This window comes from Echinops telfairi, unplaced genomic scaffold (assembly GCF_000313985.2).
Source record: "Echinops telfairi isolate 266 unplaced genomic scaffold, ASM31398v2 ScPeMD7_7468;HRSCAF=8506_0, whole genome shotgun sequence".
Taxonomy (NCBI): Eukaryota; Metazoa; Chordata; class Mammalia; order Afrosoricida; family Tenrecidae; genus Echinops; species Echinops telfairi.
Genome location: NW_022111369.1, coordinates 47,485,520 through 47,501,083, shown reverse-complemented (window position 1 = coordinate 47,501,083; position 15,564 = coordinate 47,485,520). Strand labels below are relative to the sequence as shown.

Sequence of the window (15,564 nt, the reverse complement as noted above, 5' to 3'; positions counted from 1 at the left end):
AAGTCTTTGGAATATATCTCATTCCCAATAAACCTTAAATGAATGGATATTATCATGTGGATGTTTGTATATGATGAGCGAAAGCACAGAGAGAGTTAATTTGCCCCAGTGAGTCAATTAATCAGGACTGGAATCCAGTCACTGATTCCAAGCCCCAGTAGTACAGCATGGCGCTTAAGCCTGCAACTTCTTGGTCCAGGCTTTTTAGGGTCAGTCTTTACTCTGCCAGGTTTTTCCCGTGGACCTTAAATGAGTCACATACTTCTTCACAACTCCATTTGCTCATCAGAAAAACTGGGAGACATTGTACATGATCGTTGTGACAGTTTGAGTGGATAATCCATATAAAGTACTTACCCCTTTGCAGGGCCCATAGCAAGTACTCAATAGGTGTTAGTCATCACTATAAGAAAACAGCTGCCTTTTCTGAAAATTGTATAAACCCATCCAGTCAATTCCGACTCATAGTTACCCCATGAGGGTTTCCTATGCTGTCAATCTTAACTAGAGCAGAAAGCCTCCTCTTTCTCCCATAGAGTAGTTGATGGATTTGAACCAACTTTGCAGTTAGCAATTTGACCCTTATTTAACTACACTACCAATGTCTAAAATGCTGTAATCTGTAGTCATTTTTAAAATTATATGTCTAAGAATTTGAAAAGTTTCACATTCCTTCCAGCTATATTAACTAAAATTGGCCAAATCTATTAAGTTTGTTTCTGTTTATCTTATAAATATCAACATAGAGCGCATTACTCAATCATGAAGTTCTCTTGGTCAGCATCTCGGTGTTGACATACATCTTTGCTGTCGGTAAATTTAGCTTCTCTTGGAGATAAGTCACTTGGCTTCTCATCTCTCCCCAAGTTAACTATGCAGTCACCACGCTCCAGTATTGGCTTGTCACAACACTCTTTGACTTTGGTGGAGATGGAATCTTGGTTTGTACAAATATGGTTTACAGCCATGCTCTGTTCAATATAAGAATGAAAAACAACTTATTCATATAAGTCTCTCAAAGCTGGGTTTTCTTTCTAAACGGGATGGCTATGTACAAAAGCAACCATAAGGAGAACATCTGAAATAATGTTACAACTCATTTGATAGGTAACACTGATTTATATTTTTTTATTCTTTTAATACACATAAAGTTTCAAGTGATTGCAAACTTTATTTCTCAAGATGTTAGATGGCATCATTATGACAATTAGGATCTAGTTTAGATTTTAGTTCATTGTTAATTAAATATTGGGTTTTTTTTTAATTATCTGCTCTGAAATAGCCACATCTTATATTCTAAATATTGCTTCTTTCCCATAAAAGTAAGCCTGTGCTTTCCATGGGATCCACCAAAAATAACCACGCCTCATTCTAGATATCTTCTCTTACGGCTTGAAACTCCACACTGAGCATATAGTAGACAGTAAATATTTGGTGAGTGAATGAAAGAATGGCAAACAAATTCACCTCAAAAATCAAAGAACTTGATGAAAAATTCACAAATATACATAGCTATTCCTGTAACTGTATCTTTTTTCTTTGGAATTTCTCAAAGTATAAATAATGCACAAAATAGAAAACATTATTCCCTCTATCTCAAGTCATCATCCCATTACAGCCTTCACATAAACGTGTGCCACCCAAGGAAGATGAGATATCAAATTATTCGGGTAGCTTTTTAAAATTTTTTATCAGGCTCTGGTCCTGTCCCCAAACTGACCTCTCTGCAACACTCATCTCCTCTCTGCTCCAGCCTCGGGTGAGTGATGCTGGCTTCCCTCAAGACCCCTTGACTTTCCTTACGCTACTCTTCCTGGCTATTGTGGCCTTCTAGCTCAGCGATGAACTTAAGGGTGGAAATGGTGAGAAGGAGTAAATGACAAAGACTGTGTCTCAATAAACCACAAATAACCAGAGGTAATCTTTGCAAATCCTTGCATATCTTCCCAAAGACCCTCATTGCTCTCAGGTAGGTGTTGGCAAACTTTTGAGATGGAAGAGCCAATCCTGTCCCTCACAGCAATTTAAAAATTATTTGAGAGCCATAAATGTATCTTCACAAGCAAATGAAATCACCATTAACTGAATAATATCCTTTATTATTTTTCCATTGTATTTCAGAGCCACATATATGTACCCAAAGAACCGCATATGACTTTCAAGCTTCAGTGTGCCAACCCCTGCTCTAGACAACATAACTCTTACTCTGAGAGAATTTCCTTCTGTTTTGAATGACCTACAATGCAGTCCCTTCTATTTCGCCAGGATGGCATTCATTTGGGGCATATTATGACCCCTTCATCTCCATTTCAAATTTCACACAAAACCTTTAGTTATATCTAACGTATATTATACTGAATACTGTAAAACCCACAACCTCATAAATAATTTTTTAAGTGAAAAAAGTGTTAAGTGTGATTGCTTTAATCAGGATGTGGGTAAGTATAAAACGGAGTGGACATGTGTCAATATCCTAAAATTCAAGTTATTTAATGAACATTCTATTTTCACTGTGGGTCAAAAGCAGTAAAACTCGGTTAAAAGTCCCTAAAATAAAGCCAAATTTCAACTAAAAAAAAGTAAAGATATTTCTAATAAAGTTGTATTATATATGAGTGTATGGACAATTTAAAATAAGCCAAGGTATTTACCATTAAATGAACGTTATTGGTTGAATTATACCCCCCCAGATACTACAAGGCATCCACTTGTAGTAGTTCATAAACAATAAACATTACAGCACATATTGTTGTAGCAGCTTAGAAAAATGAGACAATGCCCACACAGAAACCATTTCAAACATATTTGTAATTAACGTAGGCACATATGTAAAAATCATTGCTTTTAAGTAGCCTAAGGAAGATCTAAAAAGTTGCTCTTGAAAATAAAATAGTTAAAAAGGCAGTCTCTGATCATTTCTATTAAATTCTAGCATCTGCTATGTTAAAAGCAATAACAAACAAAAACACTTCAATATGCCATGGATCGATTTTCGGCATTCTAAATCCCCAAAGTCTATTTCAATAACATTTTTTCATATAAAATATATACAGAATAATCTTTTTTTAATCCCATTTTTAGAAGTTCATTTGACAATAAATTAACATTCTAACTCCTTTGAAGCATAGTAGCCACACATCAAGGAAACCACAGAATTAAAACTACAGAAATATTTCAAAGGCTTCCTTCTATCACCAGTTTTACTTGTTTTTCCAGAATATTTACCCTGGTATGGATACAGCCCACTGCATCCCCTTCACAACATCCTCCATCCGTGGAAGAAATGTGTTTCACAGTAGAGGTGAGTGTCTTAAATTCAATCTTGGGGAATTTTTGGCCAATTATAGCAGCATTTCTGGAAAGAGAATGGTAAACTGCTAGAAGAGTTTGAACAAGAAGTATGGCAAGATCTGATGCACACCTTCCTGACACGATCGCTGAAAACAAATGTGTGCATAAGCAAATGTAGTGAAGAAAGCTGATGGTGCCTGGCTATCAAAGGATATAACATCTGGGGTCTTAAAGGTTTGCAAATAAACAAGCGACCATGTAGCTGAGAAGCATCAAAGCCCACATGGAAGAAGCACACCAGCCTGTGTGACCACGAGGTGTAGAAGGGACCAGGTATCAGACATCAAAGAACAAAAAATCATATCAGTGGGTGCCCACCTTCCTGATATGATCACTGAAAACAAACGTGTGCATAAGCAAATGTAGTGAAGAAAGCTGATGGTGCCCAGCTACCAAAAGATAGAACATCTGGGGTCTTAAAGGCTTGAAAATAAACAAGCGAACATCTAGCTCAGAAGCAACAAAGCCCACATGGAAGAAGCACACCAGCCTGTGTGACCACGAGGTGTAGAAGGAATCAGGTATCAAGCATCAAAGAACAAAAAACCATATCGTTGTAAATGAGGGTGAGGTTGACGTCTAGTCATTGCAAACAGAAAGGATCGATGAGTTATGTGTGAAGCACTTGGGAATCTTAGAACCCTGGTTGGGAATTCCTGGGTCTGTTAAGATCCCCAATTAACCAAGAATTATAGAAGATAGATAGATAGATAGATAGATAGATAGATAGATAGATAGATAGATAGATAGATAGATAGAAAAAGATAAATTCCAGAAGTAGACCCTTTAATCTTTGAGGCTACTTTTCTTCATCCTTATGTAATGATTGGTCTGAGGTAGTCACGTAGAATAAGAACAACCTCAAAATCCCTGAGGCACTATAAAGAGTATACATAAAAAGTAATCAACCACTAAACAAAAATGATACACAAACAAGAAAATATAAATAGGGGCAAAATATAGATTATAAAACTCACATAAGTGTTATGATTCTTGGTCCAAATCTCATTGATGCCCCACAGAGAGTTTTTTCAAAAGCAGAATTTTCTTTTAAATACTTTATGACAGGTGATGCCTGAGGGAAAGGAAAAATTCCATTGAAACAAGAGCAAAACCCTATTATCTTATTTGGGAAAGATACCATCCAATACTGAGGAAGGGACTAGTATCAGAGCTTAAATGGTGAAATTTTGGTTTGTCAAAGGCTTTGGATAACAGTGGGAATCCAAAATACATTCCCAGGATCTACACAGGGAATCAGACTCCTGAGATTCCCCTCTGACCATAAGTGAGGGGTGGGAATAACCTGATTACCAGGCAGAGAACATTGGAGAGACAATGATAGTGGATTAAAATGATAAATCTGACTTGAATGGTTAAAACCTCATCATTTCATCTCCCTTTGGAAACACTGAGTTGGATCTGGTTTTCAATATTTTCTGTGTCTTTATGTTTGTTCCCCCAGATTGGGGCTTCTCTATGCCGCACTTTGCTATTCTTGGTAGCATTCTCAACTCTCTATTATGTATCTTTCTTATATTTTTTGGTATATGGAACCCAGGATAGGTGAATCTTTGGTGACAATAAAACTAAAATAAAGGTTCCTGAGGGAAACCGCAGGAGATAATTGGGAGCCGATATCAAGGAGTACAAGAAGGAAGGACAAGTTTTGAAAATTATTGTGGTAGCGATTATATAACACAGCTTGATATGACTGAAATATTAACTGTTATGATGTCCTCATAAAATGATTTGGAACAAAACACTATATGTCAAATTATCCAGATATTTGTTCAGAAAAAGAAAAATGATGAGATTTATCTTACTAAATTCATATATCATAAAAAATAATGACTTTTTGGTACATTACAGAGTAAGATAGTATTCCAAATGACTCAGTTATGCTTGGTGGGAAAGTGCATGGTACTCATCTCATGGGGCTCTTCTACTAAGACATTGCCTAAGATATCCTCTAGGACAGTGGTTCTCAACCTGTGGGTCGTGACCACTTTGGGGGTCAAACAACCCTTTCACAGGGGTCGTCTAGACCACCAGAAAACACAGATTTCCAATGATCTTAGGAACCGAGACACTGCTCCTCTATCCGTTTCCAGGCGGGTCCACCCACATGTATACACCCCCACATATGCCCAGATACCCGGCGTGAAGACTGCTACCCATGCCACACCATGCTTCCAGACAAAATTTCATTTATTTGTCATTAGAAATAAATATTTTACAATATATAATTACATATTGTTGTTTTTGATTGATCACTATGCTTTCATTATGTTCAGTTTGCAACAATGAAAATACATCCTGCACATTACATAACAGTAGCAAAATCACAGTTATGAAATAGCTATGAAAGTAAGGCTTTAAGAAGGTGGAGAACCACTGCTCCAGGACATTTGCTTTTATGAGTAGCCCAAAGAGTACTCTCTAGTCTACAAGGTAAGATCATCATCTTTTTCCTGCCAAGTCACTCCCTGGGTTATCTTCCAATTTGCAAGGAAGAGACCACCAGAAGGACCCAACCAGTGCTCCTGAGTGGACACTGATTCCTGTTGTCATTGTTGTCAGGGGCTGACGAGTCTGTTCTGACTCATAGCGGCCCCACGTACAACAGAATGTAACACTGCTCCGTCCTGTGCCATCCTCAAGCATTCTTAAGTTTGAGCCCATCTATGTTGCCACTGTGTCAATCCATCCTGTCAAAGGTCTTCCTCTTTTTCACTGCCTCATATTGACTCATTTAAAAAAAAAATCACTGCCACCATGTCAATGTTGGCTCATATTGACCCACTCTGGGTTTCTGAGACTGTTTATGGGAATAGAAAGTCCAGTCTTTCTACTTGAGGAGCTGCTGGTGGTTTCGAACTGCAGACCATGTGGATCACAGCCCAATGTTTAACTGCTAAACCACCAGGGTGCCTCAGAGCCACCCTATAAAGAGTTGCTGTGGCTGTATCTTTACAGAAGCAGAAAATCTCCATGTTCTCCTGGGAAGTAGCTCGTGGCTTTGCACCACCAACTTTTCAGTTAGCCTTTGAATGCTTAACCGACAGTGCCACCAGGAACCCTGCAGGCCAGAAGGGAGACCCTGGACAGAGAGATTTGTATTTCACAGGTCTTGAGAACATTTAGATCAACAAGGGGTTTAAAAGTAGTGGAAGTGGAAAGAGACTATCCTCAACAGTGAAAAAATCAGAACTAAGTGAGGATGTGTTGTGTTGGAGATTACGTATCCTTTCACCAAATAAACACAATATCCACCTTTGTTTGAAAGCAGCTGGCTTTGTCTTCTTCCTCACAGCATGTTTTAGCCACATCTTCAAAACGAGTAGCAACACTTAGAAGTGTAGTGACGAAAACAAAGGGGTTCCTTCTGGCAACTTCATAGAGATACCTGGGGGAAAAAGAAAAGACAAGACACTGAAAGAAATGGAAATTGAATGGCATGATAGCAACAGCTAACAAGATCAAGTTGGGAAAATGAAGGAAAGAGGAAAAGAAGTTTACCATTAATAGATGCCTTCATTATCCAGTCTCCAATTATGATGGATTGGATTATGTTGCCCAGAAATATGTGGTATAAATCCTAAATTCTATGCATATGGTTATAATCCTAATAGGAAAAGAGTTGTCTCTATGGGTTATGTTAGTAAGGGGAATTTGTTGTTGCTATCAGGGGCTGTCAAGTAGGTTCTGACTCATAGCAACCTTATGGACAACAAATCGAAACACTCCCAATCACGTGCCATCCCCACATATGTTTGAGACCACTGATGCTGCCATTGGGTCAATCCATCTTGTCAAAGGTCTTCCTCTTTTCCGATGTCCCACTACTTTACCAGGCATGGTACCCTTCTCTAGAGATCAGTCTCTCTTGACAACATGTCCAAAATATGTAAGATGAAGTCTAACCACCTTTGCCTTTAAGGAGCCTTCTGGCTGTACTTCTTCCCAGACAGATTTGTTTGTTCTTTTGGCAGTCAATGGTAACTTTGAAGATTCTAAGCCAGCACCATAATTCAAATGCATCAATTCTTCTTCAGTCTTCCTTATTCAATACCCAACTCTCACATGCACATGAGGCAACTGAAAATACCATGGCTTAGGTCAGTTGCACCGTAGTCCACAAAGAAACATCCTTGCTTTTCCGCACTTAATAGAGGTCTTGTGCAGCACATTTTCTCAATGCAATGCATCACTTGATCTTTTGACTGCTGCTTCCATAAGCATTGATTGTGGATCCAGACATGACAAAATCTTTAACAACTTGAATGTTTTCTCCATTTATCATGATGCTACTATACTAACTGGTCTAGATGTCAGGATTTGGGTCTTTACTTTGAGTCATAATCTATAAAGAAAGATACAATCCTTGATTTTCATTAGCAAGTACTTCAAGTTCTCCTCACTTGTAGCACGGAAGGTTGTGACATCTGAATATCAAAGATTGCTAATAAACCTTCCTCTAATCTTGATGCTGAATTCTTCTACATATGACTCAGCTTCTCTGATTTGGTCAGTGTACAGATGGAATAAGTATGGTGAGAGAATGTAACTGAAACGAACTTTACCTGATTTTAAACCATGCAGTATTTCCTTGTTCTATTTGTACAACTGTCTGTTGACACACGTACAGGTTCCACACGCACATAATATAGTTGACTTGCATTCCCATTCTTCTCAACACTATCCATTAGTTATTACAGACCATACAATCAAATGCCTTAACATAGTCAATAAACACAGGAAACATCTTTCTGGTGTTCTCTGCTTTAAGCCAAGATCCATCTGACATCAGCAATGATATCCCTTGTTCTGTGTCCTCTTCTGAATCTGGCTTGAACCAATGTTCAGCAAAATTTTACTTGCATGTGATATTAATGATATTGTTCTACAAATTGGGTCACCTTTCTTTGGAATGGGTACAAATATGGATTTCTTTCAGTCAGGTTGCCAAGTAGCTATCTTCCAAATTTCCTGGCACAGAAGAGTAAGTGCTTCCAATGCTTCATCAGTTGCTGCAATATTTCCACTGGTAGTCCATCAACTTTTGCAGGCTTGTTTTTGGCTAAAGCTTTCAATGCAACTTGGACTTCTTTATTCAGTACCAGTGTCTTTTGCGTTTATGCTACCTCCTGAAATAGTGGAATGTCAAGTAGTTCTTTTTGGTACAGGGACTCCGTGTATTCTTTCCATCTTCTTTTATTGCTTCCTGCATCATTTAATATCTTGCCCACAGAATCTTTCAAGATTGTAACTTGAGACTTAAATTTTTTTCTTGAGTTGTTTCAATTTAAGATATGATGAGCATATTCTTCCTTTTGGTTTTCTAATTCTAGATCTTTGAACATTTCTTTATAAAATTTGACTTTGTTGTCTTGAGCTGCCCTTTGAAATTTTCTATTCAGCTCTTTGACATCTTCATTTTGTCCATGTGCCTTAGCTAGTCTATATTTAGAACAAGTTTCAGAATCTCTTCTGCCTACCATGCTCATATTTTCTTTCTTTCCTATGACCTTTCTTTTTAATGATCTTCTGCTTCTTCATGAATGAATGTCTTGATGTCTGCCCATAGCTCATAAGGTCTTCAGTCAACAGTGTTTAGTGCAGCAAATCTGTTCTTGAGATGTTCTCAAAATTCAGGTGGGACCGACTTAAGGTCATATTTTGGCTCCCATGAACTTGTTTTAATTTTCTTCAGCTTCAACCTGGATTTATATATGAGCAATTGATGGTATATCCCACAGTCAGTCCTTTGCCTGGTTTTAGCTTATACTTGTGAACTTCTCTATCATCTCCTCTCACAGAAGTAGTGAATTTGATATTGGTGTATCCCATCTGGAGATGTGAGTGTGTGTAATTGCCTCCTGTGTTGTTGGGAAAAAGTATTTGCAATGAGTAGGTATTTGCTATGAAGAAGTCACTGGTCACACAAAATTCTATCCTGTGACCTCCAGCTTCGTTGCAATCACCAAGAGCATGTATTCCAACTGCTGCCTGTTCCTCTTGGTTTCCGGCTTTTGCATCCCAATGGCCAATAATTATCAATGCATTTCAATTACATGTTTGATCACCTGCAACTGAAGACATTGGTAGAATTCATCAATGTTTTCATCACTAGATTTTGTGGTTTGTGCATAAATTTAAATAATTGATTAGATTTCCTTGGATGTGGATAGATATAATCCTATCACAGACAGCACTGTACTTGAAGAAAGATCTTGAAATGTCATTTTTGGTGATGAATGCAGCACCATTCCTCTTGATTGTTACATCCCCAGCATAGAAAACTGTATGGTTTTCTGATTCGACATGGCCAATAGCAGTCCATTTCAGCTCATGCATACCTAGAATGTAGAGTTTGATGTGTTCCATTTCATTTGTCACAACTTACAATTTTTCTAAACTCATGCTTCGTGCATTCCAGTTTCTGATTACTAATTGATGTATGCAGCTCTTTCCTCTCCTCTTGAGATCATGCCCTGTCAGCAAAGGAAAGCCGTGGAAGGCTTTCCTCCTGGAGCTTGACTCATTATGGTCAGCTCTGTTTTGAGAAAGGAGCTCTTCCTCAGTCGTATTTTGAGGGACTTCCAAACTGAGGGGCTCTTCTGGCACTTCCTTGAACAATGTTCTGCTTCCATTCAGTAGGCCTTCAGTCTCTCACAATGTTTCCACGCTATGCATACATTTTTCAGCAGCTACTTCCTATGAAGTGGGCAGCCAATTGCATATTCATAGTTTGTTCTTAATCTGGAAGCTCTGCTAAAACCTGTTTACTTCAGGTAACCCTGCTGGCATTTGAAATTCTGTGACATGTCTTCCAGCATCAAAGCAACACACTAGCCACCACAGAATGACAAACTGACCAACACAAGGTGGGATTCAAGTTTAGTGTAGAAATAATTAGAGCAAATCTCTTTTGAAATTAAAAAAATGAGAGATGAAACAATCGAGCAGAGAGAGAGAGAGAGCTGTGGAACTGGGAACCCACGCTGAAGGAAACCGAGACCTGAGAGAAAGCCTTCTCTGACAGCCAGCACTCTGAATTCAGACTTCCCACCTCCAGACTGTGAGGAGCAAATTTCTGCTTGTTTAAGCCACGCACTGGTGGTTTTTCTATGACAGCAGCACTCAGAAAACCAAGCCTCATGCACTGCCATCCAATCAATGCCAATCATAGTAATCCTAGAGGGCAGGGTAGACCAGCCCCTGTGCATTTCTGAAACTAGAACTCTGTATGGCAGTTGGAAGCCCATTTTTCTCTTGATAGCATTACAACACACCAAACTCACTGACTTCCCTGAGTGATTTTGACTCATAACAGCCCTAAGGACAGGGTGGAACTGACCTTGTGTGTTTCTGAGGCTGCAAATATTTATGGGAATAAAAGCCTCGTCTTTCTCTCATGTAGCCACTGGTGGTTTTGAACTGCTAAACTTGCAATTTGTAGCCCCAAGTGCAATCACTGTGCCACCAGGGCCCATACTAGATCACTGAGGTGCCAATAAAACACTCTTGAAGTTCCTATCACTAGAGCAACTATCTCCCAAAAGGGGTAATCATTACAGTTTTAATCAAAACACTGAACATGAGAACGTGGCGCCCTCCTTGCCTCCTCTGCTCTTGGGGTCAGCAGCTGTCCCCTCTGTGTTTCATCATCATTCCACCCTCCCCGCAGGGTAGGAGTCCCCACTTTTGGAATGACTTCACTACTGAAAACAGAATTTTGCTTACTATCCAGTAATGTCATGTTTACCTCTCTAAAAGTTGTGCCTTACTCTTGGGTAGAATATATTATTTTCTCTCCAGTGCTTCCTAGTAATTTGGCACAGCACACACACCTTTGTCACACTAGAAGATATGTATAAAGAGATATATAGATGATAAATAGATAATCATTAGTGGAAGGATGTTGGAATCAGGGTCCACTTCTTATTCATGTTTATATCCTCAACACTGACCACAGAATCTGACACACAATATATCCTGAACGAATGAATGAATCAGTCAGTGAACCCAGCCATGTTCCTGTGGCATAAGAATTAGATTTGGTCTAAGAATAATTAATCGATTAGATGATTTTCTATTAAAATTAAACTCACTTCTTTAGAAATAAGTCTTTCTTCTGTTTATACTCCTGGCATTTCTTTTCAGCATCTGCCATCGGGAGAGGAGGTAGAAATCCTACATCAGCTTTCTTGTTAAGGTAGAAACAGCCTCTTCTTTCTAGGTCACTCTTAGCGCAGCAGTGTGAAAAATTGTATTTTTGTGGCAGTCCCTCCACAGCACATATACTTTTCTGTAAAATGTCATTCTGGACAATAGGGGAAAGAAGGAAACTTTTTATTCATTGAAATATCATGTTTTTCAAAAAAAAAGAAATATCATGATTTTCACTACTTCCTGAGATAGTGATTTAAGTTTTGTCATTATTACCCACGCCCTTGCCAATTCTGTCACGTGACAGTAATACTCTCCTCTGTTCAGGCCTCTTCACCTTGCACTGTTCTTTGCTGCCTACATTTCCCTTCCATGAAGGCTTTTCTCCTCATCTCCCAAGGTGACAAGGACAATGTGTTAGTCTACTGGCAAAATAGTTTGTAATGGTGCTTACTGCTAGTTTTTTAGAGCTGGGGACTGTGTAGAGGGTGCCCCCCAAAAGAGAGGCAGCTAAGGTGAGTGCTGCTTCACTTCTGGGAGCTCTGCCAGACTACTGGCTGGCTCCTTGATCTGGACATGCATCACATGGGTTGAAAGAACACGGGCAAATCCTTCTGAACCTCATCATACAGAATGGCATCTTTCCATCTCCCCTGAGGAAAGTGCTTATCCTAAGACACCAAAGTGGGGCAAAATAAAAAGGGAGTCATGGGGTATCGCTCTTCTCATATACTCAAGTAAGAAATAAGGCAAGATTTTGTTTTTTAGAAAATAAAAGCAATTGACTTACAGGTAATCCTGAACATTCTGGAAGTGCCATGTCAGCCACACATTTATCTTTTAACGCCATCATCTCTTTTGCAAACATTTCCACTTCCTCAAAGGTTGCTTCTTGAACATATTGAGCAAATGCAACGATGGTGCTGAAACAGTCCCCACCAAGAGCATGTAGTCCACTTGTGTCCCACAAAGTCTCACAGAAGCACTCAGTGTCTATCTAGTCTCTGGAAATTATCCAAGAACTGTGAAGACTCTAAAGTTTACAACTTCTACACAGTTCAATCACATCCTCTGAATTTTAAGATTAGAGTTATAATTACTTTTTGGTATGATCTCTATTTTATCAAATTACTTTGGGCCATCATTAACTTTTCTAATGTATTAAATAAAATTGTAATAAATAAGAATAATTTTTAACTTACATATATTCAGTATTATCCTGTATAAATGTCTGAGTGGTTTTTAAATGGTCTGAAAAGCAAATATATTCAGGTTATTACATACCCTGGTATTTCAAAATGTTTCCCAATATATGACATCTAAGGATACAAAATAATAGAAAATTGATAGTTGAAAACAATTTGACATATTTCACAAAAAGAAGAGAAATCATATGAGCCACACACAAGATTTTGACGTCTCCCAGTTGGAAATGTCAATTAAAAGCACCCTTCCCAGGTCCCTGGAGGGTGAACGGTTAAGGGGTCAACACTAGCCAAAATGTTGACAGCTTGAACCAATCCTGGAAGAAAAGGTCGGTGATCAGCTTCTAAAAGTTGACAGCCATGAAAACTCTCTGAATGCCTTTCTATTGTGCAACACCTGGGACCACAATGAGTCAGAATTGACTTTTGAGCAACTCTACTTTATGAGAGAAGCAACATGAAGATTCCCTGAGACAGGAAGGACTGACATGACAGCACCTGATGGATAACATCAGAGCACATTGGCGGGCAGCGTGGTGTATGTTGATAGCCAAATACAGTTCCAAGGTGATCCCTGAACTAGCCTCAAACCATTGATTCCCTAATAGTAGTCATATAGAACTTTGAGTGGTTTACATGTATCCATATAGATTCCATTTAGAAACTCCCTACTTTTTTTCAAAGTAGGAAGTCAAACAACATTGCTACTTGGGTTCCAGTTCTTACAGGGCCAGGTTTGTTACAAACACACAATGTCTGAACATGTCCCTGCAAACAGTGAGTGGCTGCCCTTATCTTAGTCTTGTTGCTATGGTTTTTGGAAAGAAGATTCAATCAAATATTGACTTCCACAGGGATCTGCTGAGTCAGCTAATTTCAAGACAGAGAAGCCCATTCAGAAGGTTATGCTGACTATTTTTCGCAATTCCAAAAGAGTAATTCGATATTCTAGAAGGACCCAACACAATCATGAGGACGTATTATCAAGAAGATTTAAGAAAATTAAAAACCACATTAGTGAGGGGTGGGGGGGAGCCAGAAAGCTGCACTGAGGAAATTTTTTCTGACAATGCGCCTATTCACTCTTGGATGGCAGCAAGGGCTGTCCTATGGAATTTCACTGAGAACCCCAACGCCATCTACCCTACATCCCTGATCTTGCCTTTTCAGATTTCTTTCTGCCTACAGAGCTCAAAGACAATTTCATAGAAGAAGATTGTTAATCGCTCGAGGATGCCAAGGCTCCCACTTTGATGTGGTGTGAAGTAAAGAGAGCAGAATTCCTCAGGGAATGGTTAACCCCAAATATCCACTGCATAGTGAGCCTATACAGGATGTTAGAGGCTGTAAACCTTGACAGGAACAGACAGTCTTAGCTTTCTTCCATGGAGTGGCTAGTGAATTTAAACCGTGACCTTAGCCCTGCAATGCTTACTTAACACTGCATAGAAGGGTAAGAAATAGAAACATCTTCTGAAGTGCAGAGCTTGATGGAGAACAGGGCCTTTTTACTTACCCTCATATTGTGCCGAACACTGAGATAATTAATGTTGACTAAGCTATCACCCCAGAACCTCAGGCTACTAAGTGTTCTGATAATAAAAATGGCTTGTGTGCATGATTATAATTATAATTTAGAGTGGACTCAGTACAAGACAGAGTTCCTGGGTGGTGCAAAAGGACCATTCATTTAGCTGGTCACCATGAGGTTGGAGGTTCTAGGCCACCCAGAGATGCCCTGGAACAACTTAATGATCTACTTCTGAGAAAATCAGCCATTCAAACTCCTATAGAGCACAGTTCTATTCTGACACAGATGGGTCATCATGACTCAGGGTCAACTTGACTATTGCAGTGGGAGATAAGCACCCTGAGAGTCATGGACAAATAAGTTCAACCTAGCTTGGATGTGACAATAAACCTGTGTTAGTCTGGGTAGAGAAACAAAATTCATAAACATACTTATTTTATAAGAGAGAGTTTTATATAAAGGGTAATTGTACATTAAGCATCCCAACCCAGTTCAGTCCAAGCCCATAAGTCCGACATTAGACCATATGTCTGAGATCAATTTACAAAGTCCTCCTCAAACTCACAAAACACACACAATGATGCCGAATGCAGGAGGAAAGCCGAATTAGTGAGCATGTAAGCATCTCAGCGCTGGCAGGGGTCTCCACATGGGTGCTCCAGCACCCAGGGCTGCATCGGGGTAGGTCCATGTGGCTTCTCCTCAGGGATGTCTCACAGCTGAGGCAGAGAAATAACTAAGGCAGCTGCACCTGGTCCGACCATCACAGAGCAAGGGACCAGACAGGAAAGGCTCACTGAGCCATTTATCTCTCCGTCCTTCAATTAAACTGCCCTTTAATTAATCCCACATGTGTTATTGGCCAGGTTGGCACAATAAACATTAAGTATCACAATCACTATGAGTTGGAATTGAGTTTGGCAGTGAGTTTGGCTTTAATGGGTATGAAGAGGAAAACACAGATGCAAAATATATTAAAGAGACAAAAAGCAATATAATTTTACAACAGTTAATTGTAAGAGGCAGTAGAGATGGAGAAGTCAGAAATGATTACTTTTCTTCAAGTCCTGTGACTGAGTAAGACAATGTTCAGGGCCACTTTGATGCTGAGGGCACCTTTGTTCTTGTTACAAAAAGGTGCCCCTTTTGGGGCCAGAGAGAGTGCAGAGGGATACCATCTCTGGACAGAAGTTCTAAATGTTCTCTCTTGGACCACATGGCCAACCCCACTATGAGATGAGATGCTCCTCACTGGCCCATGGCCCTACGAGGGACAACACCAGGGACACAGTGTGGGAATTG

The 15,564-nt window shown here is 39.3% G+C and overlaps 1 protein-coding gene across 1 annotated transcript in view; it reads right to left on the bottom strand.

The window, feature by feature from the left end:
- AFM (afamin) overlaps window positions 1-15,564 on the bottom strand; it is a 35,420-nt gene that overhangs the window by 15,234 nt on the left and 4,622 nt on the right. Inside the window, exons 2-8 of the mRNA XM_045284113.1 lie at window positions 12,729-12,777; window positions 12,317-12,449; window positions 11,469-11,680; window positions 6,628-6,760; window positions 4,329-4,426; window positions 3,226-3,355; window positions 757-971 (exon numbers count right to left, since the gene is read on the bottom strand). Coding sequence (XP_045140048.1) covers window positions 757-971; window positions 3,226-3,355; window positions 4,329-4,426; window positions 6,628-6,760; window positions 11,469-11,680; window positions 12,317-12,449; window positions 12,729-12,777 — 970 coding nt within the window. The remainder of the gene's footprint in view (window positions 1-756; window positions 972-3,225; window positions 3,356-4,328; window positions 4,427-6,627; window positions 6,761-11,468; window positions 11,681-12,316; window positions 12,450-12,728; window positions 12,778-15,564) is intronic.